Raw genomic sequence first — 26,633 nt, forward strand, 5'->3', positions numbered from 1 at the left:
ATCCACAAAGTATAACCTCAGGATTTACTTGCAATAATTAACCACTCCTATAGACAGACATTCGTGGATTCCCCTTGAGTGGAGAATCGCGAAAAGAATTCCTTTATTAAGGAAACAAGGAGCGGCGTTTACTTTGAATAACATTAGGCATATTTCACTAATGTGGTAAAACTAACCGAAATAATTCTACACATTAGGATAGACAACTGGTTGGACGAAAGCACAATTTTAAGCCCATGCCAAATTGGATTCAGGCGTGGCTGCTCCATTTGGTGTGCCCATGTTGAAGTGGGAAAGCAGGGCACCACTATCTTGTTCTAAGAAACAGGTTTCCGCCTTAGTAACTTCAGATATTGCAAAAGCTTATGACAATGTGGAACACATTAAACTAATAAATTCGCTCATGCACATCGGTTTACAAAATTACTTCGTGGCGTGGGTTTACTCCTTTCTAAAAAATAGAGAATTCTATTGCTCTCAATCTGACATGTCGTCTTCAAAGTATAAACAAACTACAGGTCCCCCCAAGGTTCGGTACTGTCGCCATTATTATTTAATATTTTATTGTGCACCATTACAGTAAAACATGATGTACAGGTCTATGCATACGCTGACGATATCGCATTTTTTGCTACAGCTGCAGATATACCTACACTATATCAGATGCTACTACAGTTTTATATAGACACATGATTGATGACACATGATTACACGACGTTAATCTGTCATTAAACATTAGGAAAAGTGCAATCGTAGTTTTTCCGATAAGTGTTCCAGTGCAGATTTCCGTACTTTACTGACAGGTCTTTATCCCGCAGGTGAAATCGATTAAATACTTAAAAGTTACCTATACTGAAAACCTAAATTGGAGACCGCATATAGAAAATATGGCAGCTAAAGGAGTACGGCGTTTGGGATCCTTCATTGACTCAGCAATAAATGTTGTGGTTTACGTCGCGATGTGCCTGTCATGATATATTGTATGTATATTCGCCCAATATTGGAGTTTAGCTGTGTCTTGTTTTCTGGAGCACCAAAATTAGACCACTGGTACTTCTAGAACGCGAAGCGTTATGACTATGTCTTCGGCTCCCTAAATTTGTCGCAATCAATATTTTATATAAGGAAGCGCGTCTGCCTTCTCTTCGTGCTAGGTTCGAAATACTAGCAGTTCGTACGTTCCTAAAAAATATATGCATCCCCACCGAGGAGGTTGCAATATGTTTTCGTTAATGAGCCGGCGTCCTTTTTTAACCAACAGTGGCCTAGGTTAAGGCATCCGCAAGTTATCGTCATGCAGAAGCTCTTGGGGACATTACAAGTTAACCTTCGTGAGGTACTGGTACAAAGAACACCTATTCAAACCATAAAAATAGAGTACGACAATATATTTCCTAATAAATGCAAAAATCTTCCCCGTAGATACCTAAATTCCATTTTAAAGGACCACCTGGCAAGATTAGAATTAAAGATTGTAATAACAACTGATGCCTCAGTTTGCGAAGAGAAGGCAGGAGTCGGAATTGCATCTTCAGTGTTCGATTGGTCTTTTTGAATTCATTTACCCAATTTTACACCTATTTATCAAGCGGAATTACTTGCGATTCTCTTAGCATTACGGAAATTGTCTCAATCAATAACAGATGTCATCATTCTTTCAGACTGCCTGTCTGTGTGTAGTTCATTGACTGCGCCTAATATGGCCAATGCTTTAAATGTATTTTACGCTCTTGCCCCAAGACATTTACGACTCATTCGCTTGGTGTGGATACCAGGACATAAAGGTTTAACCCTCTTTGAATATGCCGACTCACTTCCAGTGGCCTCACATAATTATCTAATAATTGCTATATTACCGACGCTATCATTTATCGCCGTGGCACGCTTTGAAAATTTTGCCATATCAGATCATTTTGAAAAATATCGCTTGGCAACATCTGATTTTTCTCATTTTATGTACCCCTGGAAAAATCGATTGTGCTCTTCTAGAATGGTGGAGATATCAATTACAAGACTACGATGCCGAGCCTCCCCCCCCCCCCTCTTTGAATTTTTATCTACACAAGCCTGATCTGGCACAGTCTCCCCTATGCCTCAACTGCAACAAGAGTAAATCCCGTCATCATTTCCTCTTAAAATGCAGGTCATATACAAATCAAATGAAGAAACTGTTAGTAGTACCTCTCCGTAGGTTGGCTCTAAATTTATCCCTTCCGGTGGTCCTTTCTTTTGGAGCAACTGAAGAAGGATTTAGCTACAGGAACGTTTGCGAGGTCGTATACGATTTTTTAAAGGCAACAAAACGAATAGAATGTTAAGCTGAGGCATAAATTCACTTTATTTCAAACCATATTAGCTTGCTCGTTTTTTTCTTCTTACCTCTAGTTTTTTTTTCATTTCTAATCCATTGTTTACCCATCTGTTCCTTGTTTAAACATGCCTATCTAAATAACCCGGCTGGTAAAGCCATTTTATCTCACAAATGAGGTACCGTCCGTTTTATAGCCGATTCCCCGTGGTGAGTTGCACCTGGACTCTGAGGAACAACCAACCAACCAACCCACCACACAAAAATTATGATGATTTATGGCGTATTGGGCGCCCTGCAACTGCACGTGCAGCAGTTACCCAAAGAGTGTTTTAGAAAGGCTCAGGCCGCTCTTCCAGCTTTTCCAGTGCATTCCGCGCAGACCTGGCAGTTTTGTGTTGGTTTTGGGGCGGGGGGGGGGTATTATTGTTGTATTGAAGGAGCTGGGAACCAATTTAAAACCCGTGCACAACAATGAAAGCTTCTGTTTTTCTTCTGTGAAATTCTCGTAAAGAAGCCCTCGGTGTGAGGTACTGACTTATACAGACCGAGATTTAGTCTCATTCTCCTCAGCGCACAGGTGTGTTCAGTTACTGTGCGACCGCTGTCTTCAGACTAGGCAATCATTTCTCCCGCTTGGGTCATTCTGTGCATATTCATTAATAGGTAGCTCGCACATGACATCATCGACGCCACTTCTTAGCGTACCGGTTCATCAAGATGGCGAACTTAATGACGTAAAGGCAGCATAGTCACTTTGCACTTAACCTGCTTTAGAATGATAGCAATGCGGCGACATACTTGTCTCTTCTTCGAGCAAATAACAAAAAGAACTTGCAGGTAATAAAATGATACCGTTAACGCGACGTAATAAACGTTGCGTTCTACCCTCATAAGTATCATCATCATCTTGACTTCACCCAAAGCACGGAAAATTCCTCTCCCATGTTCCGCCAATCAAACTGGTGTTGTGCTTGCTGCTGCCACGTTGTGCTCGCGAATTTCTTTATCTGATCTGCCCACCTAAGTCTATCTCCCCCTCAGGCATTTACCTCCTCTTGGAATCCAAGAAGTTACCCTCAATGACCAGCGGTTACCCTGCCTACGCGCTACGCGCCCGATCCCTCATGCAGTCGTATATCACACAGCACACCAATATGGCGGTTTCAGTGACGTCAGAGCAAGCAATCTGTAGCATCTTCTTGTCTGTTCTTCCATACCGCAGTTGCTTGATTTAGTTCTACATTTAATATGCTTCTCTCGCATTAGTAATCTAGTTTGCCAAGTCATGTAGTTGAAGATTTGTCGAGAGATCAGAAGCAACCAACAGCTCATTTCCGCGCCCACATCTCCCTTAATGGACAAAAACCACACAATGCAGTGAAAGTTGCAAAAAAAAAAGGGTGTTTATATTTCTTCTTTTATGTACAGCAGTGATTTTTTTGTGTGAGCATCATTTGGCACAGTAACAATGTGAGATCACAGAGTAAGTCACTGCAGGCTCGAAAAGCGCACGCGACTCGATTTTTGTTTCATACATTCATTCACAATCGTCACTTAGAGTAAGAGAAAAAACAACAAAAAATTACAGCTTCGCGTTTAGGTGCACATATCCAACAGGCACGCACACAGACATTCGACTTAGTGCAATAAATTTCGCCATCCCGCTGCACTGCCCCAAGAAATAGAAAAAGACGACAATAAAGCGACCCAGATACGACAGTGTTAAAGAATATGGCCAGTACAAAATGTCGAAACATCTTGCAGCAGTAGCAGCGTGGCAGGACTACATAACAAGATTTAAAAAAAACACATGAATTGTAGAGAAAAGATTAGAATACATTGGTGCACTGCAAAATCGAGGGAGCGAGCAGAAGGTCCGTGCAACGACGACCTTGGCCCAATACTGGCGAACAGACCGGGACACGAGTGCTTGTCGGACCAGCAGGTCCTCGTTGGCGGCGTGCCCAGCACACCAAATTACGGAGAAGCGCGTGCGAAGACGCAATTCGCTTCTCGGGAAGACGGCACACTGTCCTGTCAGTGTATACGCGTATAACGTTTCGCAGCGCCGCAATCCCGAAGCGAGAAAGTCCCGAACTCGCTTAAGACGTTAGAGGCTAATTTGCGGGAAGACTAGCCAGACTGGCGATTAACCTTAACCTATACAGCATTTCTTAACAGTTAGAAATGCTTGAAAAGTGGGCTAGTCGGTGATTCGTCATCTTCCTGTACGGTGTAGTAGTGTATTTAAGACGAATATGAAGTATTGTTTGCGAAACAAATTTAGTTGCAAGTGCGATGAGTGTCGAGTATTTCTTGTCTCTTTGTCGTCGTGAAAGGTACGAAATTTCATCACACGGTATAATGGTCATCAATGGTATTTTTTTACACTAACAGCCGTACTCCAGCAAAATGAAATGCGTTGATTCAGTGTGCTATCATGTTTTTTTTTTCTTGATCGTTTATTTTTTGGATATCATTCAGTATTATTTTTTAAGTTTTATTTTCGCTCCAGAACTCATCGATATAAAATAGCCAAGGCAATATGAACCTCAACCTCGCCCCAGCAAATCAGTTAGAACAGAACAGAACAGAACGTTGCTTTGATGAGTTGGCGAGAAGTACCCCACACTGGCGTTAGCCACCTACTTAGCTTGAGATTGAAGCCGATCGAATGACTGAACTTGAACGTATGGCATCGATACTTTCAGAAGAAAGTAAATAGTGGTCATCCTTTTTTTTTTCGTTAATGTTATTTCGTTCTTCGTATAACTGTAGTTCAGCGAGTGCTTTTAGCTCTTTCGGTAATACGTCCAACGCGATTAGCTACAGTGGCAGCTGTTGTCCTTGTTTGAAGCAGCATTCAAACAGCAAAAGTGGAGTTAAGTATGGGACGAGCGGTTTAGTCCAGAGACATTTGTCACGACTCATTTCTATGCGTGCGATGGACGTGCGTACAACTGACATACGTGAAGTCTGAAACCAAAGTAAAACAACAAACAACGAAACACTCGTGAGCTTTGAAAATGCAACGTTTGGCACTGACTATCACACATCTTTAGCACAGGAATATGGGAAACACCCTCCTGGCTTCACGGGGAACACCATACAGTTCTGACGTTGTTGAAACATTGCTGCAGAATTGCGGCCAACATTTTTCTTGCACAAATATTCCCGTTTTTTGCTTCGAAATCGCGTAGCAACGCTGTGAAGTCACAACGTGACATGTATAGGATTTTTGAACGAAGGCCTTAAACGCGGACGAGCGTATTATGAATACGGTACTGCCTCCGTCCACAGGCTGTAATACAACCCTTTTTAGACTCTTAATAACATTGGGAAATGCAAACTACACTTTTAGTTTTCATTTCAAAGCACGTTGGGAACCACTTCCGGCGTTTATGAATATCTGAATACAGAGTATGAGTAAATATGCCAATGCCAATCGTAGAGTTGGGAACTTTTCTGCACACTCGCACAGCATTGCATAAGTTAGTCACAGACGTTTTCGGAATTGCAAAAAATGGGCATACTACATTTGTTTTCTGCCATAAAAAGTTTATGAACCCGGGGCCATGCAGCACATCTTCCTTAATATCTATCAGTCATTTCTTGACACACTTGTGCCAGTATTTCAATCATAAGCAAATGAAAAGAAACACACGAAATGTCCTTAACGAGGTTTGTGGGAGCTCCAAACCTGATAACAACATAAAAGTTATCCATCGAGTTAAAGGCCTGCAACGGCTGCCTGCATATAACTGTCCCTGTCGAGCCAGACGTCCTGAACAATCACTGGAAAACGCGCTGTTGGCCACTGTGTTGTTGATTGGTTCACCCTGCTCCATCCGTGAGAGATGGCACGATCAATACTTGTGGCTGGGCTAGTTCGTACATGGTTGTGAAAAAAAGATGCATATCTACCTGAGACGCACTCGAGAAAGAACGCCCTGTTTTGCTCTATCACTTCCTTCATAGTAGCATACCTGTCTTTTTTTGCATTTCACCAATACATGTATCTCATTAGAGCGAGTATTGTTTAAAAAAAGCGAAAATAGCTCTGCGCTTCATTCGATACAACTCCCGCTTGAAGTTTAGGTGAGCGCCTTTCGTACAACATTACACCACAGCCGTAAGTCAGAGCAGCAACTCAGCCAGCGAGATGCTATCCCGCTTTATATAACTATTGCCCTTGGCAATTTCTACTGTCCTTGTCCAAGTCATCGCAGCTTGCCCATTCCCTAGAAATGAGTATAAGGCTTTTTCCCGGCATTCTTTTTTTTTTATCACGCAATCATCCTACGCCTTTACTTGAAGATCACGCGCTCCTAACACTTGGACATTCAGTGCTCTTTCCCTTGCCAAATCTATATCGTTTAACGTGCAGGTACCCATGTTAACGTTTACCTACGCAGTAACGTACGCGTTGGTGCCTCTGAAACGAGGAGGCGAAGATATAGGTTGTGACGTCACGAATGATTCAAACACATCAGAGACTGGGCTGATTCTGAGTCTAAGGTACGCCTCTTCGCTTTCTTTTTAGCAGTATGTGCAGTGTAAACTTACGTTTTAGTTCTTATTACTTTGAGAGTTACGCCTGTCAAATTCGGTGTTCGAGTAAGTGGCATGCGAGATCGCGTTCCCTATTGATTACTTGCGAAACGCGTTTGATTTTGCCTGCTCAGTATCAGTTCGCGCCACACAACTGCCACACAGGTAGATCATATTTTCATCACTGGCCTGGTGACACATTGCTGTCTATTGTGATTCCGCCTAGGCAATTAGAACGTACTGAAAACTGAAGTAAATAAATAAACAAAAACAGTTACGATAGCAACATGTAAAATATATATATAGGAGTCGAGAGAATTCGTACAAAGAACTGTCAAAGGCTACCATGTGTCGATATTTTAATTGCTAATCAAGAGCTCAAGGAAAAATGACTTTGCTGCGCTTTAATTACGCCTCAGTTACGCTTCTGAACCGGCGCAAATTTCCTCCTCACTTTCGAAAAACGCCTTGAAATTACGTTAAACCAACACAGAGGTATATGGCGAGATTTTCATTTTCTCTCACAACATCCACGTCCCGCGTAGACTTTAACAGCGCCTGCTTTGGCAGCTCATTAACTAGATATAAATAATAATCGAATAACTGAAATTTAAAAGACACAAGTCGCCCGCCAAACGCTCCTTTACATCTTTTTTTTTTTTTTGCGCGAGAAAGGCCCGAGTAAAAAAAAACTGCGGTAAAACCCGCCACCTAAGAGGGACTTCCTTCTCGAATGTTTGTGCTCGTTTTTTTAAATAACGTTTAGCCTTGATTGATGATTGATATGTGGGGTTTAACGTCCCAAAACCACTATATGATTATGAGAGACGCCGTAGTGGAGGGCTCCGGAAATTTAGACCACCTGGGGTTCTTTAATGTGCACCCAAATCTGAGCACACGGGCCTACAACATTTCCGCCTCCATCGGAAATGCAGCCGCCGCAGCCGGGATTCGAACCCGTGCCCTGCGGGTCAGCAGCCGAGTACCTTAGCCACTAGACCACCGCGGCGGGGCAATAACGTTTAGCCTTAGCTTCGTCTACTGTTGATGTACTTTACAGTGCGAAACTAATTCAAACGAAATTTCCAGCAATTGGTTTGCCAGTTTGACTAAACTTAATTTTTCTCTCAAGATCCTTTCAAAAACCTACCAACAGTACTTTGAAAGTCTTTTAATGGGCGTCACATGTCCCGTAAAACTAATGCTAGATGCTTCGGCTGCTACAAAAAAGCGCTATAACTGTTGTGCGTGCGTGTAACTAAACTAGGGTGCATTTTAAGCGCATCAAATTATGTTTTTCATATCTGCATAGAAACACCGGCATAAAGTCACGTTTTTCTTACAGCTATTTACATTGTAAAAGCCTCTAAGTCAACGTGAAGTTCGCGAAAAATAAAACCATTATGTCTAAGCGTACAGTTAGTTGATCTCCTGCGGCTTTAATAAGAAATTCTTTAGGAAAAGAACATTGCTGTAGTTGACCGTCTACTATACACAACTTCACACACAGACAGTTTCTTTCACTGTTCTCGGTATGTATGATAATTAAAAATCACTACGATATTTCAGCCTATTGCAGCTTGAAGCGTGCTTCCCCCAAACCTCAAGAAGCTTCCAAGCAGTAAAAGGCGATGACACATCATAATCAATAATTGGTCTATATGGCACACGTCGGTGTTACTTAGCGAGTAAAAGTGGTAGAAAGCGCTCATTCCTGCCACCCATTTCAAACCTACCAGTCGATGCCGGAGCTACGCAAGTAGTGTGGTCATAAAACTGTCTCACTTCGCAAGTTTCACGGTGTTTGTTGTACTTTATCTACGGCAGGTTCTACCACATCATTACCTCATGCGTTACAAATCAAACTTTCATAGCTCTTAGCTACACGTAAAGTCACGTATTATTCCTACACATTTACGTTAACAGTACGTCACGCGCCATGTTTTGGTCGATAACGACCGGGGAGAGGGTCCCTGGTTCCCCAAACATGCAACTAATCTCGTTCGATGGTATAGACGCTCACATCTCCAACCACCTGTGCGCAACAGTTGCGCGAGACAACCTACACAAAATTGCAGGATTCAGAGTTACATCGAATCGGATGACGTATGTCCACGTATTCACAGGCGTGCGTGCAGAGAGAGCAAAAGCACCCCCTTTCCCCCCCCTCCTTCCCTCCCCCCCTCACACACACTTTTGTCACTTAAGTGGGACGCCGAATCTGCACCGTACATTCCACGGTGCAGGTCCAGCAATTAGACACCAAGTGATCTCGGCTGCTATTATTCTCAAAAATCTGAATGCTTGGTTATGACCAAGCATTCAGATTTTTTAGAATAATAGCAGCCGAGAACACTTGGTGTCTAATTCAAAGAACTGTTTACTGCCCAGCTTTAAACCCCGGAAATACAGGTGTCAAAAGTGGACAGTCCTGAAAAGCACGTCTTCACTTCAATTTTTTTTTTTATTTTTGCATCCCTTACGACGGTGGCCTTCTCGCGAACTCGACCAATGAAGGAAAAGGAGGGGGAGCACTATGATGAAGCTTTACCCCTCCTAACGCAGACCCCTTGCCATGCCTATCTACTATTTCCATTACACGTGACGCACTATTTTATGTTCGTGCACACACGCATTGAGACAAGTCAGTCTAGCATCCATAAGTATCGCCTGCTAAGCGTGAAATGGCATACTGTAGAATGGTCGCTGGTAGTGAACGCTTTATTTTTTCTTTTTCTTTTTTGCACTTAATTTATGGCCGCTTGGGTGTAGATCAGCCCTACGACGTCCCTATGCCCTTCCTATATTCTCTCTCTCTCACTATACAACGTCAATCACACAAAACTAAAGGTGAACTACGCAACCATTCTCTAGCGTCACATTCAGCCCAGTTCTCAAATGCAGAGTACAATGGGTAGTAGTATACAACAGGTTTTAAAAATTGGCACATACTTTGACTGGAAGCTCAGCATAGCTATGACACAATGAGCAGGTGCTACTTAAACGGCTTATTGCGAGGGCCGTTGATACGCACTCGCTAATTATCACGCACACATATCAGCAAGAAAGAGAAACGTCATCAAATATCAGCTGCGAATCCCTACTGGCGATATGCTTGTGGTTCCAAGCTGACTTGCACATGTCTTGAACTTGGCACTGGTGCAATGCACAATTCCATATCATCTCAACTGGGGGCACACCCACTCGCAACTTTCATCTGCAGTGACTGCAGTATACGAGCAACACGCGCAATAGGAATAAATAACATTCTTAGGAAAACTTGAAAGGTATACAGCCGGTTCCACCGTAGACATGCAAGGAGTGAGTGCAGTAAAAACTGTATGTCAACATGGCAAACTAAGAAAACAAAATTCGATATCTTAATGCTCCATCACACGCTTTTGTATCCACAGCGCTTGCGTAATGTGGGCTTGAAGAGCTAGCTAAGATGACCATTTCGAAGGCACACTTAGGTCGTTCTTTAGAAGAGACAAGAGAAGGGAGGAAAGAAATGCCCAAAGGAAGGCAAGGACGTTAACCAGAAAAGCATCTTGTTGGCTACCCTACGCTGGGAAGGTAGAAAAAGAAACAGAAAGATGACAAAATGACTAAAGGCCCGAAATGCAGTTTAGAAGGAAGCGTTGTGTCTTAAATTACCATGGAAAGTACGTATTTACTGGCCACGCACGTCGAGCCCTTTGTAAGGAGAGGGTATAGCAGAATTATAATGCTTACATAAACTATAAATCGCGAACAGCAAGGGCTTCTATTCGTGCGTCAAAGGCAAGCAGTCCTCTCACAAAGAAGGTTTGGCACTTTTAATGACACCGCGACAACTAGCCTCCTAAAAATACAATCCCTTGGCAATACCCATCAACACTGCATACGGATAGCTCATTGCCCCTGCTCAATAGAATACTGGAACCAAAACAAATCCAATACTCTCTCTCATAGCTTAGCCTATCCTCGTGGTAGCACGTGACTAGCAGATAAAAGCAATACCTTGAAGGGGATCGATAACGCCTGTCCACAGAAACATCTAAAAGTTTCATGAAAAGAGCCTGTTGTATTTCACGAATCGACAGCGCCAATTTTCCTTTCGAAATAGTCATGTAGAACAGAGTTACTTGGGATGTCACACGCTTGAAGCGCTTTATATCGCTTTTCGTATTAGCGAGCAATCTGAAAGCTAAAGGAGGGGGGAGGGGGTGACAACAGAGGGAGAAGATGCGTCCATTCGTCCGCGCGCGTCACGACCTTGAGCACTTCTTTTTACTTTTTGAACTCACGGTGTATACTTTCCGTGTGACTGCAAGCGCACGAGAGGGCGCGTGGTGGCATCCCACGGCAGCCGCGGTAACTACGCAGTTCACGGTGCTCAAGTCAGTCAACGGTCGTGGACGTTGACTTCTTGGCGCGGCGATTTCGGTTAATAACATCTTTGCCGAGATAAGAGGCAACGATTTTTAGCTAACTTTGAGAAACATTTTTCAATGGCAGGCCACGTGAACTATAATATTTGGCTCGCGCGTTTTCAGGAACCTCGACAAACGACCGGCAGCGCCTTCTGACCATGCTAAAAAAAAGTGGGGCACGGGCAGGGCCCCTTCAAGCAAACGCTGTAATCTCAGAGTCCTTCCTTCGCTTCAGCCGCCGCTCTCACGCCATACACGCACTACAAGCCGACGAAGCTAAGTCCTACTTAGTCGACCGCAGCACTTGCTTGGCTTTCTTTGTGAATATGCGAGTCGCGAAAAAGTTGTTCATGAGTCGAGCCATTCTGCATTGTATATATATATGTGGCCGGGCGCTTCATCATGAACCAAACGAAGCACAAAGAACCTGGAGCTCCTGCTGAAGAGATGTCAAGTGGAAATCCCAAAAGAAGAAAAGAAGGCAGATAACAAAAAACTAATGAAAATAAACCGCGTCGTTCTCACAATTATGACCAGACGTCAAGCGTGAGCAAAACCAGAGTATGTTCGCATGGCACTGCGTGGAATAAAAAAAAATGTCGCGACGTGTCGACAATGTACACACACGCGCGAACACGCACGCACAAAGTGGGACGAGGAGGCCCCATCGACCACGCACGCAGTCCCATCAGTCCGGCGAGTCCGAGTCCTCCTCGTCGACGGACTTGTTCTCATTGGGTTGGTACGAGGACGAGGCGGCCTTCTGCGCGAGCGCCTTTACCTTCATACGCCAGTACTTCCTCTGCAGGTCGGCCACCATGTGCTGCTTCTTGAGCAGTTCGACCTTGAGCTTGTGCTCTTCCTCGGCGTGCAACCGCTGCAGCTCCACCAGCTGCCGCTCGGCGACCGCGCGGGCTGCCGCCGCGTACGGCATCCTGGCACCAGCGGCTGCCGCTGTGGCCGCACTGGGCGAGCAGTTGTTGCGCTCCTCGAGCACGTCCCCTCCAGTACTGTCGTCGGCGAGCTCCACGTTGGCGACGATCTCCTCGACTTCGCCGTTGTCGACCACGGGCGCACCGCCCGCGCTGGCCGAGCCCCTGGCGCACCTGTTTATGGCGCTGCCGTTCGGTGAGCGCGGGTGGATCCGCACGTCCAAAGGACTGTCGTCGAAGTTGTTGCTGAGCAAACCGCCGCCACCGCAGTCGGTGTTTAGCCTCCGCAGCGGAGACTCCGGTGGCTCCGGCAGCTCCACCTTGATGCGCGGCAGGAACTGCGACGACAGGCCGCCCAGCATCGTCAGCGGCTGCGGGGTGGTTCGCATGAACAGCTCCATCTCACGAAAGCGGTTGTGTTCCTCTGCTGCGCATGAATTAGAAAAGAAGAACATGTGAAAAGAAGATTAGAAAAAAACGGCATGAATAAGCGCATTATAACGTCACTCGAACGGTGAAACATTAAGCTCGGTGGTTTGAGACATGCGGCCCGCAGACATTGTGCTTGTGGCCTGCGGCTTCACAAGCATGCGGCTTCACAAGAAATCGAGCATTTGTCACTTAGCTAAATGATAAATGTTTTTATGCGCCTATTGCAATTATTAACACTTTGTTAGAGTAAGCAACAGAGATGGCACTGGTCTCAAAGACATTAATTTTTTTCCTGAGGCACACCACGCAGTCGCCTAGTGTTCAAGGGTAACCATAGAAGCAAGTTTCTATGTTTCACAATCGGCATCCTGATTTCAGTCAGTATAAATATAAACTTCGCTTCAGCCTTTTTCACGGTCTCAGGCCTAGCGGGACTCAGTTCCGTGACTGCTGTCCGCAAGCTGAGGTGGGTTTGAACCCCCCCCCCCCCCACCGATATAGCTCATCCGCAAATTCTTTTGCAGGACATTCGCGTCATACCAAAATGTGTTCCCTTCCTTGAAACAATTCGCACAACAGAGCATCTTTCCCGAAGGAGGCGATGAGCGATAGCTATATAGGGTCAGGACTTTAACCTAGTCAGTTCACCCTGTACGTGATAACGCAATGCATCCCTGCGCTACCGGAAAGCAAGCCCTCTTGTGCGCGTTCCAGTGCGATGGGTGAGCAAGTGAAAGCGAGACCGCCACTTTTCCGTGTATTCCAGCCGTATCGGCGAACGCAAATTCAACAGAAAAGCTCGTCGATTCTTGGAATTTCGTAAGGACTTCGGAGAACGTGAGTCTGCCGGACGATAGGCCACCGATAAGATGCAACCCTCGTATCATCAGCAAACCTTCCCGTAAGAACCGGAGCTGTTGCGTGGTTTACACTATACACGAGCCCTTGCACCCGCAATTGAGCAAGAACTTCCTTGTACTGACACTCTTCTTTGTAAAAAAAATTGATAACATGTGTTCTTGAGCATCGTGGTCGGGTGATTGGCATGATCTACAATTTGGTTAGGTCACCGGCGTGTTCCAAGTAAGCTATTTGGAAATACGAAAGGCAACGAGGTCAACGATTCTCACTGGCATGCTTCATAAGAACGAAAAACACGATGACGAAACAGAGATGCACAGGGCTCAAGATTTCAATGCATCAACACGTGAACGCGTCAGTACAGACGAATTGAAACGGAACAATTTAGGGCTAAGTACCTCACATACTTTCGTATATCCACTTTCTTCAATTCAAGTCATATCGACGTAATTTTTATTCTATAACGCGTTAGTCATAGCAAACATTACCTTTTGAGACCAGGTTCGTCGCGACATATATTTAGAGCGATTATCCGGAGAAGTTGCAAACACCAGTCGTCATACTAAGAATCCTGATGTCACGTTTTAATCCGTGCTCTTCGTAATTTCTACATTTCAATTTTTAAAAATGCAGTAAATGACACTGTGAATTCTTTCGTTTTCATTGTCGGCGGGCTTTGTATGACTATGACCTAAGGCAATCACATACCCCTGTTTCCCATCTAGTTTATGACCCAGCGAGAGCTCGGACTGCGGTATAGCTTGGATGCCTTGAAGTATAGCATGGCCAGCCACCGTCACGAGAGAAAGTCACGTACAACGTGACGCTTATGAATAGATAACAAGATCTAAGCCCACCGCCATAGCGGCGTCAGCGGCAAGGCTAGCTAGCCCGACCAAGATGAAATATATGCAGTACAAAATACGCCCAAGCTAACAGACTGCATAAAGGTGCCGCGGTAGTTCCATTGTTCACAACCATTACGTGAAGACATTCGCAACCGTTATGTGAAGGCGTGCACAAAAATGACAGCTGTGGCAAGTTCTGCCTTCGTCCATTTCGATCCCTTCTTAGCTTGTGGTCATATTTAAATTAATTAAAACAAGCTATCCCAATATTTTCGTGATTTCCGTTGTCTGTTGACGTCATACGATTATATCTTACATTTCAACGCCACTAATAAACATTGATTGATTAATTATTGATTAATTGATTCATCAATCGATCGAAGAGCGGCGCTGTCATTTAGCGCGACATGTCGAAGGGGGCAAACGTTGCCGTATTTGTGTGCGCTATGAGTGCAAAGTGCACAATTTCGGCGTTCAATTCAAGTCCAGACCTATAAGACAAGCGACATAATATTGTTTTGACTAAGTACCGTTAATCTACCATGTTTTTTCATCTCGAAAGAAAGATCGAAGGACTCCTGAGCTTCGCCATAAGGAGTACAGCGCGATAACGCGATCGGGCCCCGCGGGGCGCCCAACCTTCTCAAGCGCTACCTTGCTTCGCTTCTCGGTGAACGCCTGCCTCCACCGCGTCGAAAGAAACGTCCGTACGCGTGACATAGACAGCCTCAATGTTGGTTGGTTGTTCCTCAACATCGTGGCGCAAGCCACTCCGGTGGATGGGTCATGAATTCTGACGGTACCATGCTTAATAGACTAATTCATTCGCTAAGAAAAAGGTTCAAAAAGAATTGATTAGCCATTACAGGGTAACCATATAAGCTCGCACGACTTCAAAAACAGAAAAGAAAACTTTAGAGAAATAACATCAACCCCACAAAAAGCGCCAGGCCTGCGCGGTAGGCGAAGCACACTCACAGCGAAAGCTAGAAGAGCGGCCTTTCAGAGCCTTTTCTAAACACTCATTGGGTAACTACTGCAAGCACACTTCCCACGCTCATGCCACGCTCATGATGCACTGGCGGCCGTTTCGCTAGCGTCACATATACCAAATTTGGTATTACAGTACGTGAATTGATGACGAAGGCATGTGACTGGTGCAAACATGATAATAACGAGATGCGTGTCATGTAACAACACGACTACATTATACGCTCATGATGCACTCGCGGCTGTTTCGCTAGCTTTACATGTACCAAACTCGGTATTACGTGACGCGAACGGGCGACAGAGGTAAATGACACATCCAAACATGGTAATCACTACATGCATGTCATGTAACAACATGACATGCCACACTGATGATGCGCTCGCGGCCGTTTCGCTAGCTTCACATATGTCAAATTTGGTATTACGTGACGCCAATGGATGACGAAGGTATGCGACTAGTGCAAACGCGATAATTATGAGATGCGTGTCATGTGAGAGCATGACTACATGCCACAGTTAATGCGCCAATACATTTCGACGTGACGCGGTGTATGTTCTCGCCGGCGTTCATTTCGTCGTGTCACGCCGGCGTTGCCACACAAGGCGCCAGTCCTGCCATATACTCGCAGGCGCGCGCCGCGCTGCGTTGCTTTGACGCCTGCGCGTTTCAGCTCGTCCGGCGTCCCTCCGCCACGAAAAGAGTGAGACGCAGTGCTGTCTGCATAACACATCGGCGCGAAATGCAGCATGTCGCATTTCGCGCCGGTTGCCGTCGGGCCACGCCGACGGACGCTGGTCGCGCCTGGCGTCGGACTGTAAATTGCTCGCGTTTTCCTAACGTAGGGCAACGCCTCCTAGATTTCCCATGCCTGCCGGATGAGCGCGAAACGCCGGTCATCTATGGCGGCGCTGCCTACGTAGGGGTAAGGGTTTTGTACTTGGCCTTTGAGATCGACAATTTAGGCGTTTGTCACTAATTTCAGAGGATGCCCTGTATAAAAAAAGTTGCTTGCTGAATGAGGGCGTCACTTACGTAGGGTTAGTTATAATTACGTTTACGCCTTTTTAAAACTTTTTTACGTTTATTTGGTGCATATATGCTCCAAAAACGTAAAAACCCATTTGAAGACACCCCTACTTGAGTGGCGCCACCACCGTAGTTCCGACGACCGCCGCTTCCCAAGTGACCACCGATAATCCGGCAGGCACGAAAATCTAGGAGGCGTTGCGTAGGGTCGCTGTGCACAGAAAGCGCACTCGTCAACGCTACACTGGAGTATATTGGGCCCTTCATGATGCGCTCGCGGCCATTTCGCTAGCTCCACATATACCAAATTTGGTGTTACGTGACGTCAATGGATGACGGAATATATGACTGGTGCAAACATGATAATCCTGACACGCGTGTCATGTAAGAACATGAAAACATACCACGCTCATGGTGTGCTCGCGGCCATTTTGCTATCTCCACATATACTAAATTTGGTATCACGCGACGTGAATAGATGAATAGTGAGCGACCCACCCAAACATGATAATCATGACACGGAAGCCATGTACGGCATCCGCCTCGAAACGTTGTGCTGACTTTAGAGTGACATATGAACATTTCTCGTTCATGCTTCGCATGTCATCGATTCCCACTGTGTGTGGGATCTGCCACTTTTTTAGGAGCGAAGCTCTTTATAGCGACACCCGTTCGTCCCTCGTAGCCGCTGCGGTGTCTAACAACTATAACATTTTGACCTCCAAGATGGTGCCGGTGAGAGATTTCTTCTGTGCGTTGTTGAACAATAAAAGATAGTGATCAATGTACATGCCAATGGTTGCTAAAGGGGAATGAGGGAAAGGGGCATTCGGCTTTCAGTCAACACGCACACTGCGATCCCCATTAGCAGCCATTGGCATGTACATTGAGCACTATCTGACAAGAAAGGGTTGCTACGTTATACCCGCTGGGTGTAACCTCCTTAGGTTTAGAAAGGTATAGCGGGCGTTGAGCCGCAGTGCCATGAATACAATGAAGTAGTATATACCATGAACTCGAGGTGGTTAAAGATGAGAAGTAGATACGAGGCGCAAGCCGTAAGAAAGTAAAAGCCGAATTCTCCTGTTTCTCATTTCCCATTAGTAGCCATTGGCATGTAGATTGAGCACTATCTGATAGGAAAAGGTTGCTACGTTATACTCGCTGGGCGTAACGTCCTCGGTTTTAGAAAGGTTTAGCGAGCGTTGGGCCGCAGTGCCATGAATACAGTGAACTAGTATATACCATGAACTCGAGGTGGTTAAAGGTGGAAAGTAGACCCGAAGCGCAAGCCGTAAAAAAGTGTGCGTGTGCCACGTCTCGTTTAGTCCTTGGAATGTCCGCTGGATGGCGGTGCTTCTATATGGGGAATATATGATGAAAAAATGCGAGATGGTGGTGCTTGGAGTGTTGAATAGATGGACGAACGGACACACGGACAGATGCATGGATGGACGCATGAACAGACGCAGGGGCGGATGCATGGACGAACGCAGGGACGGGCGCACAAACAGACGCACGCACGGACGGGCGGATGGACGCATGGACGGTCACACAGACGGACGCATGGACGGACGGAAGCAAGAACGAATGGACGGACGAATGCTTCGCCCACTCTCTATCGTTCACTCCGTGGATATGCTGCCACTTTTTCTTTGTCAAGAAGAAGCTACGTCTTCCGCTCGCCCTCAGAATCATCCTCGTCGGCCGTCATTCGATGCTGGCGTTTATGATTTTGCAGGGCGGCTGGCGTGAGACGCTGTGCGGACGTGTTTCGCAGGAGCTCCCGCCCTGTGACCGACTATCGGCGGACGCGCTTTGTTCTGGACTTGCTGTCAGTGGGCTCGTCTGCAGGAGGTTGCCCTGTACCCACGGACACCACTCGTTTAGGCAAGTTTGTCCCAGTTTTCGGAGTTTCCGAGATTTTCCTATCAACCCCGCGGTGACAAGGCTAGGCCTATCTCCTAGGCCAAGCCTGGGCCGCGTCGCCGGGCGTCTGGCTTGCGCCTGGTGACCGTGGGCCTTGTTGGGCTGAAGATGGAATACTACGCCGAAGGGGAGACTATAACGCCCGAAGATTTTGAAGCGGGAGAGTGGGCTCCAGTGCTGAAGGCACAGGACCGATTTAAGAAGACTCAGCATGGCGACAACGCCAAGAGTAAGCCTTGCGAGACGCAGGCCGGCAGCGACGGGCGCAAGACGCACGGAGCGCAACAAGTCAAGCGAGGGAAAGCGCCGGTGTGGAAGAAACGCGGACCGTTTCTCAAGTTGCCGGCCACGGATTTCAAGGTTGTGTACAGGCCCCAGAACTGGGACTTGAATGTTGTGACAACGAGAGAACTCGTATGTGCCCTGAGAGCAGCAGCGCGTCTAACGAGTGCGATTGCCGCGGAAGAAGACATTGTGCGGGTTAACGGCACAAACAACACGTTGACGGTGAGCACACCATGCATAAATCGCAGTGGGGCATATGCGACTGTGAAGACGCTCAAGCTGGGTGATCGGGACCTGCCGGTTTCGGAGTTCGTGGCGCCGTTGGAGAACTCCGTGCGGGGAGTGATTTACAATGCTTATGATGGATACCCAGTGGAAGAAGTTCGGGCGGGATTTCCGAAGAAGAATGAAGGCATAGACATTCTGGACGCGAGACCTCTGGGAAAGTCAAAGGCGATTCAGATTACGTTCGGGGGAAAACGCATACCCCGACAGATTACTCACTGGAACAGTCTGCACGCTGTGATCCCGTACAGAAATTTAGTCGAGACCTGCTACAACTGCAGACGAGTTGGACATCGAGCGGACGTTTGCTATCGTCCGAAGAGTAACCTATGTCACCGTTGCGGGAAGGGCCATCCTGCCCCGCCAGAAGAAGAGCCACCTACGTGCACGCCGGACTGCATCGTGTGTTATGGTGCGCATCACACAGGGAGCCGGAACTGCAAGTTTCGCCTGGCTCGCAAGCCACCGACAGGCCGGCAGCAGAGCATCGAAAGAGAGAGCGAAGCTGGCAACGATAAGCGGTCCTCGAGGACCACGGAGCGGTCACCGAGGGGTAAAGAAGGCACAAGCAAAAGCAGAGACCGGTCGAGACTTCCCGCCATTGCCAGGGCGCGGGGGAGGCCAAGATGGCGGACGAGTAGCCAGTCCCAACAGCTACGCACGCGACACCAACAAAAAGGTGAGCTTGTCAGGCACGGCCTCCCAGAACGAAACCGCTCGAGAGAGGGAGTTAGCAGCGCTGGTTCAGCGACAGGGAGACTTGATTAAAAGAATGGAAAACAGAATTGCAGAGATGGAACGCACACTTAGAAACGACCAACGGCAGGGGACACAGGCATCAGCAGTGCAAGGCCTACAGAAAGCGATGCAACAGGCGTCTGCTCGCGTACAGGAGAGTGCAGCTATGGAAGTGGAGAATCGGGGGACAGTTAAGAGACCACTGCCGGGGGATGAGGTAGCTAACGCAAAACGATTAGCCGAAACGTGACCAGTAGACATGCCACAGCCTGTTTTATGGTAATTAGTCTTAAGTCGGATGTAACAACACTTGCGGATAAAGTAGGCAAACAAGGAAAAAGAAAGAATAGGCTGGAGGCTCGAGTCGAAAAGATCGAAGCCAGATTAGACACAATAGAGGAGCATCTCGGCATGCTCTCCACTGAATTTAGGGATTCCCAAACCCAGGTCATGGGCGTGTTTCAGCAGCTTCATACCCTATTGGACGCAAGACTGCCTCCTGTGGCTGGCCAAGTGCCATTAGTCAACCTGGTGCCTCATCATGGCGCCTCGCCAGCAAATTGAGGTTTGGCAGTGGAGCTGCAGGGGCTTTCGTCAAAAGCGAGGTAACCTGCAGTTGCACGTACAAAATCTGGACAGTAAACCAGACATATTAGCCTTACAGGAGGCTAATGGTGCCGTACAATTACCTGGATTTAAGGCATTTACAGCGCCAGGAATTGACTGGCGGGGCGGATCACGCGTCTTCACAGCCGCACTAGTCCATCGCAACATCACTGCCATTCAGCATTCCGTAGATAGCAGCAGGGAAGACTATGTCGTGCTAGAGATTTTGCCTAAACGAAAGTATGAGAAGAGTCTGTTTTTACTTAATGTGTATAGTTCTCCAAAAAATAAAGGATTGGGCTTGCCACAACTCCTAATTCAAACTCAACGGTTAGCAGCTCGCGCTCCGCTCATAGTGGTAGGAGATTTCAATGCGCCTCACCCGGAGTGGGGTTATATTCCAGCCAGCCCAAAGGGCAATCGGCTTTGGCAAGTTGCCCGGGATCTGCGATGGACGCTGTTAAACAATCCACAAGATCATACGAGGATAGGCAACAGCATAAGCATGAATACCTCTCCAGACCTTACGTTTTTTAGAGGCATCAGTAATGCAAAGTGGATTAACACGGGACAAGCCATAGGAAGTGATCACTATATCCTTTCCACGACGTTTAGCGCTGCGAAGCATAAAGACAAAGTGAGGGGGCATAGAATTACAGATTGGGAGAGATTTAGGAAAAACAGAGCAGACACTGTGAATGGGAAAATTAATGACCTGGATGCATGGGTAGAAGCGCTCAAGGAGGATGTAAATAATACCACGGTAGAAGTGCCAGTCGAGCAGGAGGAGTTTACCGCTGACTCGAGACTATTACACATGTGGGAAGCGCACGCGAGTCTCTTGAAAAGGTGGAAGAAGCAAAAACATAATAGCATCCTTCGCAAAAGGACTACCAAGTTAGAACGTAAAATCGAAAATTATACAATTGAGTTGCAAGCCAAGCAGTGGGGCCAGATTTGTGATAGCATGGATGGACAGTTTGGATGCGAAAAGACATGGCAGCTGTTAAGGCATCTTTTGGATCCGGCAGCAACAAAATCGGCGCAACGGGGACAAATGACTCGGTTAACGCATCAATATGAAGGCACAATTGGAGAGTTTATACAGGAACTCAAGAATCGGTACGTAACTGATAGAGTAGACGGTTGCTTACCACACTACTCGTGGGTGGAAAACTCAGAGCTAGATGAAGAGTTCACAATTGCGGAGGTGGAGTTTGCCATGGGGCAGCTGCGTACTACGTCTGCCGCAGGTCCGGATGGGTTACTAATAAAATGCTGAGAAACCTAGATTTCAAATCGGTCGGGGCGATCACTGACTTGATAAATGAGCATTGGATGGCCGGGGAGATCCCAGCACAATGGAAGCATGCTAGGATTATATTTATTCCGAAGCCAGGCAAGGAACTATGCTTGGGAAACCTGCGCCCCATATCGCTGACATCATGCGTGGGCAAATTGATGAAGCACGTGGTTCTCAACAGGCTTCAGAATTATGCAGAGGACAAGGCCATCTTTCCCCCAACTATAGATATGATAGGCTTTAGGGCCAATTTGTCCACACAGGATGTCATGATACAGTTAAAACATGATGTAGTCAATCCCGGGCATGGCACGGGCACCAAAGCTGTATTGGGGCTTGACCTTAATAAAGTTTTCGACAACGTTTCGCATGAGGCAATATTGAATAACCTATCGGAAATTGGCCCAGGGGTCAGGACATTTCACTACATCAGATCATTCTTGGAGGACCGAACCACAGAAATTTCAATAGGAGATATCAAATCGGACTCATTCGCGTTGGGAGGCAAAGGGACGCCGCAGGGTTCAGTTTTGTCACCGTTCCTGTTTAACATCGCCTTAATTAAAATACCGCCGAGGCTAGAGGAGATACCGGGACTTAAACAAACATTTTATGCAGATAATTTTACTCTATGCGTAACCAGGGGTAGTGACGCGCATCTGGAAGAAACACTACAACAGGCAGTTAATATTGTCGAAGAGTTGGCAGGGGAGGCGGGACTTTCATGCTCTCAGCCCAAGTCCGAGCTCTGTGTGGTTCGGGACAAACCCAGAGGGCTACATGCAAAACACTATATTCCGCCACCGCCATTAGAGGTAAAGGTAGGGGGTAGGCCGGTAGCTGAAGCTCAAACTATTAGAATTATTGGCCTATATCTGCAAACTAACAGGAAGAATAGGGTGGCCCTTGAAAAACTTAAGACCACGGTCAATGCTACTGTCAGGTTAATCAGAAGAATCGCTAACCGTAAGAGCGGGGTTAAAGAAAAAAATTGCCCGCAGCTTCCCTCGGGGAACACTGAGGAGGATGCGGACCATATAATTGGTTAACGGGGTGCTAAAGTGCGACTTACTTGGGTCGATGGCTGAATTGGTTAACGTGGTTGTGAAATGGGGTGTTAAATTGCGACTTACTTGGGTCGATGGCTAAATTGGTTAACGTGGTTGTAGGAGGGGGTGTTAAATGAGTGAACACGTACACACGTATGCGAAAGGGCGGCGCTGGTCGAAGGGACGTCGATCATTGTGTTTGTGGATTCGTTGGAATTCATTTCACCGCGACCTTGGACGTCGACGCGCCGTACAAACCAACCGACGAGCGGCAACTGAGTGAGCGAGCGCCGACCTTGAGTATATATACAGCACGACGGCGCATGCACTGTCAGCTGTTGAATGTTCTCGAAGCGCGACGCCACATGCGCGTCCACTGGAGAATCAGGAGAATTGTAGATGTCGAACGCGGTGTGTAGAGGAGGAAGGGTGCACAGATGGTGGAGGAGTGAAGCGCGCGCGGTGTGTAGAGGAGGAAGGGATGCACAGATGGTGGAAGAGTGGGCGACGGCGCGACGGCGCATGCGCGCGCGTCAGCTGTCGAATGTTCGAGAAGCGGTGCGGACGGCGCACTACAAGGCGCGAGTATAAGATGCTCCGCATCTAAAAGAACTCTGTAAGCTGGTACAGGCGTTTGTGCTCAGCAGGATTACTTACGCGACACCTTATATGAAGTTGGATGCTGAAGAAAAAGGTAAGGTCGAGGCTATGATCCGGCAAGCTTACAAGGCAGCACTTGGGTTGCCTAACAACGCGCCTACAGAAAGGCTGTTAAAACTAGGGGTACACAACACCCTGGATGAATTATGGGAGGCGCATCTGGTTGCAGCACGCTAGGCTTTCGACAACCAAAGCGGGCAGGATCATATTGGAAAGGATTGGCATTGGAGCAGAGGCTCCCACTGGGGACACTAAAATTCAGGTGCGGCGAGAGTTACATAAGGCCCTGTGCATAAAACCTTTGCCCAAAAATATGCATCCGATTCACCATACGCAGCGCAGGCAGTCAAGAGCCAGAGCTTTACACGTTGAGTACGGCGAGTACAAAACGGCAGTCTATACAGATGTTGCGGAATATAAGGACAAAGACGCTTTTGTGATTGTGGTGGTGGACAGGCGAGGACGCTTGGTCGCCTCTGGATCGGTCAAAACCCGCTCCTCGGAAACTGCAGAGGAAGCGGCAATAGCGCTAGCTATAACTAATTCGCAGTCGGATTTGATTTTCAGTGATTCAAAGACAGCCATCCGAAATCTGGCGAGGGGCAGAATATCGGCGACCGCCGCACAATTTCTGCATGGGGCCACGGGACGAAAAATTAGAGAAATAGAAATTGTCTGGCTCCCAGCACACTCTGGGAACCCTGGGATTGAGGCGGCTCACCTGAATGCTCGAGGTTTCGTCAGCCGGGTAGGTGAGCCGCCAGTTCCGGGGAGGTCCGCGAGAGATGGGCTGGTGTCCTTTCATGACATAACGAATCATTATAAACTAGAGCGGAGGTTTTATCCGCCCCCGCACAAGCGGTTGACTAAGGCGCAGGAATAAAACTGCAGACGCCATCTTTTCCCAACCCTTACGTGTTGAACAACATGTACCCGGAGGAGATTAAGCCGCAATGCAAATGGTGTCAGGCTGTGGCAACATATGGTTACATACTTGGGGAATGTAGCATAGTGCCGCCGCCTGTGTATATTATGCGTGATCCCTCTCTTGAGCACTGGGAGGCCGTGTTGACCAGCTCAGACCCAGTCGTCCAGTTAAGGGTCGTGGAGTGGGCCACACAGGTCGCCGCCAACCTTGGGTTGATGGCCATCTAACACGGAATCATCCTCAGTTGCTTTCTGACAAAATAAAGTTTTTCCATCCATCCATATGATTTTGCAGCATTTCAAATACACTGAAGCGGCAGAGCTTGCTCGTGTTCCGTCTATTCGGCAGTTTGAAGCAGCAACACGGCGTCTATTCTCTGCGTCGCTAGGATGACTACTCTTGACGATTTTCATCGTGGTAATTCTTGTGCAGTAATGTGAAGGTGAAGTCTGAATGTGTGCGCCTGTGTTTTGTGGAATATGCACGTATGTGATGTGCCACCCGCTAAAGCCATGGCATCAGCGTTGCCAGATGTGCTTGAGTGAGAGTGTTACTTGGGTGTCACAACGTGAGAACCTTGGTGATCTTTTGTGATATGCGGTGGGTTGTGCACCCATGTGAGTACGGGCGAGGTGTGAGAAAAAAAGCAATCGAGAGGACCTGCTAGCCTGACACAGTACGAGAGTAAACAAACCAGGTGAGGAGAATATGCATTGGTGTGTGCATTAAAAAGAGAATTGTGGTCATCGGGTGTGTGTGTGATTCTTTTGACGTGTGCCAATTGGCACATCTGCGTCATTTCGATGGAATCTATAACCGCCGGCTCATAATTACGTGCCAGATTTAAGTGTCCGTTGTGAAAGCGCTTGTCCGAGTCACGTTCGAAGCCTTGCATGAAAAACACTGTGCGAGGTTCTTCAAACCAAGAAATGACGCGAGCTCTGTAGTATCAATATATAAATCGCGATCGACGCATCAATCACGATCAATCAGAATCAGTTACATCCATCGTGATCGTCACCGAAGCGACGCCGCTAAAGCAATTATATAGCGAAAAAAAAAGGAAGAAAGATTTCGTTTTTTTATGGCATTGTATCATCCTTAACGATATCTTATTAGGAAGTCTTTTTGTAATTTTGTTTCAATTTGCCTGCATTGCGAGTATTTCCTGTATTGCCTGTAGTGCCTGTATTGCGTCTCTATTTACGCATAGCGATAACTTGTTCATAACGCATTAGATTCCCATAAAAGAAAAGATAGATGCACTGCACTCCCCTGTGAAAGCAGTCTGGTACGCAATTCACTCGCATTTCCTGGAGAGAGAAAACTTCCTTGCCTGCATAGACACACCTTCGCACAGACACAATCATTGAAGGTAGTGGCCCCTGTTGCAGCAAATCTGAGCCCCGTTTTAAAAAGTTGAATATTTAAGAGCTGACGGGGTGATGGCAACACCATGGAGTGCAAGTTGTCGAAGCAAGAAATTCACCTACAGCTTTTAGTCACCACCATTTTAGCCGCGTACATCGCCTTGACATTAACTTAAAGACAACGTATGCAATGATCTCCACTGTTAAGCACATTGTGCGCTACGCGCTTTTATTTTGATGAAACAAGACGTCGAATGAAACATTTGCGTTTACCCCAAACACGATGACAAGCACAGCGACGTGAGACTGGCCTTCGGTATTTACGGCAGCACAAGAATCGTCATTCACGAAGCCAATCTCAGACATTCTAAAAGGCGTTGTCTCAGATCACTCGATCTTCACTTTGAGTCATAGTTGGTATAGTTACAAAAGACAGCGAAGAAACCTGGTAGCGAAAGTATTGTGAAAAGTTGCAAACAACCTAATGAATTGTGATTAATGCCCCTGATTCATTTTGTGAAACCGCAAAAGAACAATTTCGTAACTTTGAACATTTCGTTAAATGTGGCATTGTTTTTTTTTAGTACAGACATAAGTACCGCGCAGAAACATCGCCTTCGAGAGATTTACATTGCTTCTTCGTGAACTCAGAGATGAGCGCAGTGGGGGGTGCGACTTAAGGAACAGACATATTGCTATGCTGACGCGGAAGTCCGTGCTTTGTCGAGTTTATTTATCTAGCTTCGGATTCTTTACTTCGATATCAATCAAGTATTGTAAGGTAATGGTTGTACGCGTGAAAATCGTCACCACTGTTTGGGAACTACTACTTTTGCAAGTTCGTGATAGCAGTGCCAAACTGGGCAAGGGCCGAGCTGAGTAGCGTTATTTGTTTCACTTCAACCTTAATTTTCTTTACTCCTCCTTTACCTATTCTCTTTCTTCGTTTTCTCTCAATTTCTTTCTATTCTTGCTCTTTTCATTGTTCGCACTTTTTTCCCTTTCCTTCTAGATCGTTCTATTTTTCGCTCGCTTCCATGTCTTCCCCATTTTTACACGTAGTTTTGCTTGCATTACGCAACGAAGATGACGCCACACGACAGCCCGGGCTCC

The 26,633-nt window shown here is 46.7% G+C and overlaps 1 protein-coding gene across 4 annotated transcripts in view; it reads right to left on the reverse strand.

Moving 5' to 3' along the window:
* Positions 1-3,695: 3,695 nt before the first annotated feature.
* The window catches only part of BEAF-32 (Boundary element-associated factor of 32kD), a 97,670-nt gene continuing 74,732 nt past the window's right edge, over positions 3,696-26,633 (reverse strand). For 2 of the 4 annotated variants that reach the window (XM_037423406.2, XM_075893631.1), the window contains exon 2: positions 3,696-12,633. In XM_037423406.2, the coding sequence (XP_037279303.2) occupies positions 11,966-12,633 (668 nt within the window). In that variant the 3' untranslated portion in view covers positions 3,696-11,965. Of the gene's footprint in view, positions 12,637-26,633 lie in introns of all 4 variants that reach the window. The other 2 variants (XM_037423405.2, XM_075893630.1) reach the window with 1 other exon arrangement.

The sequence above is a fragment of the Rhipicephalus microplus genome, chromosome 4 (assembly GCF_043290135.1).
Source record: "Rhipicephalus microplus isolate Deutch F79 chromosome 4, USDA_Rmic, whole genome shotgun sequence".
Classification (NCBI taxonomy): domain Eukaryota; kingdom Metazoa; phylum Arthropoda; class Arachnida; order Ixodida; family Ixodidae; genus Rhipicephalus; species Rhipicephalus microplus.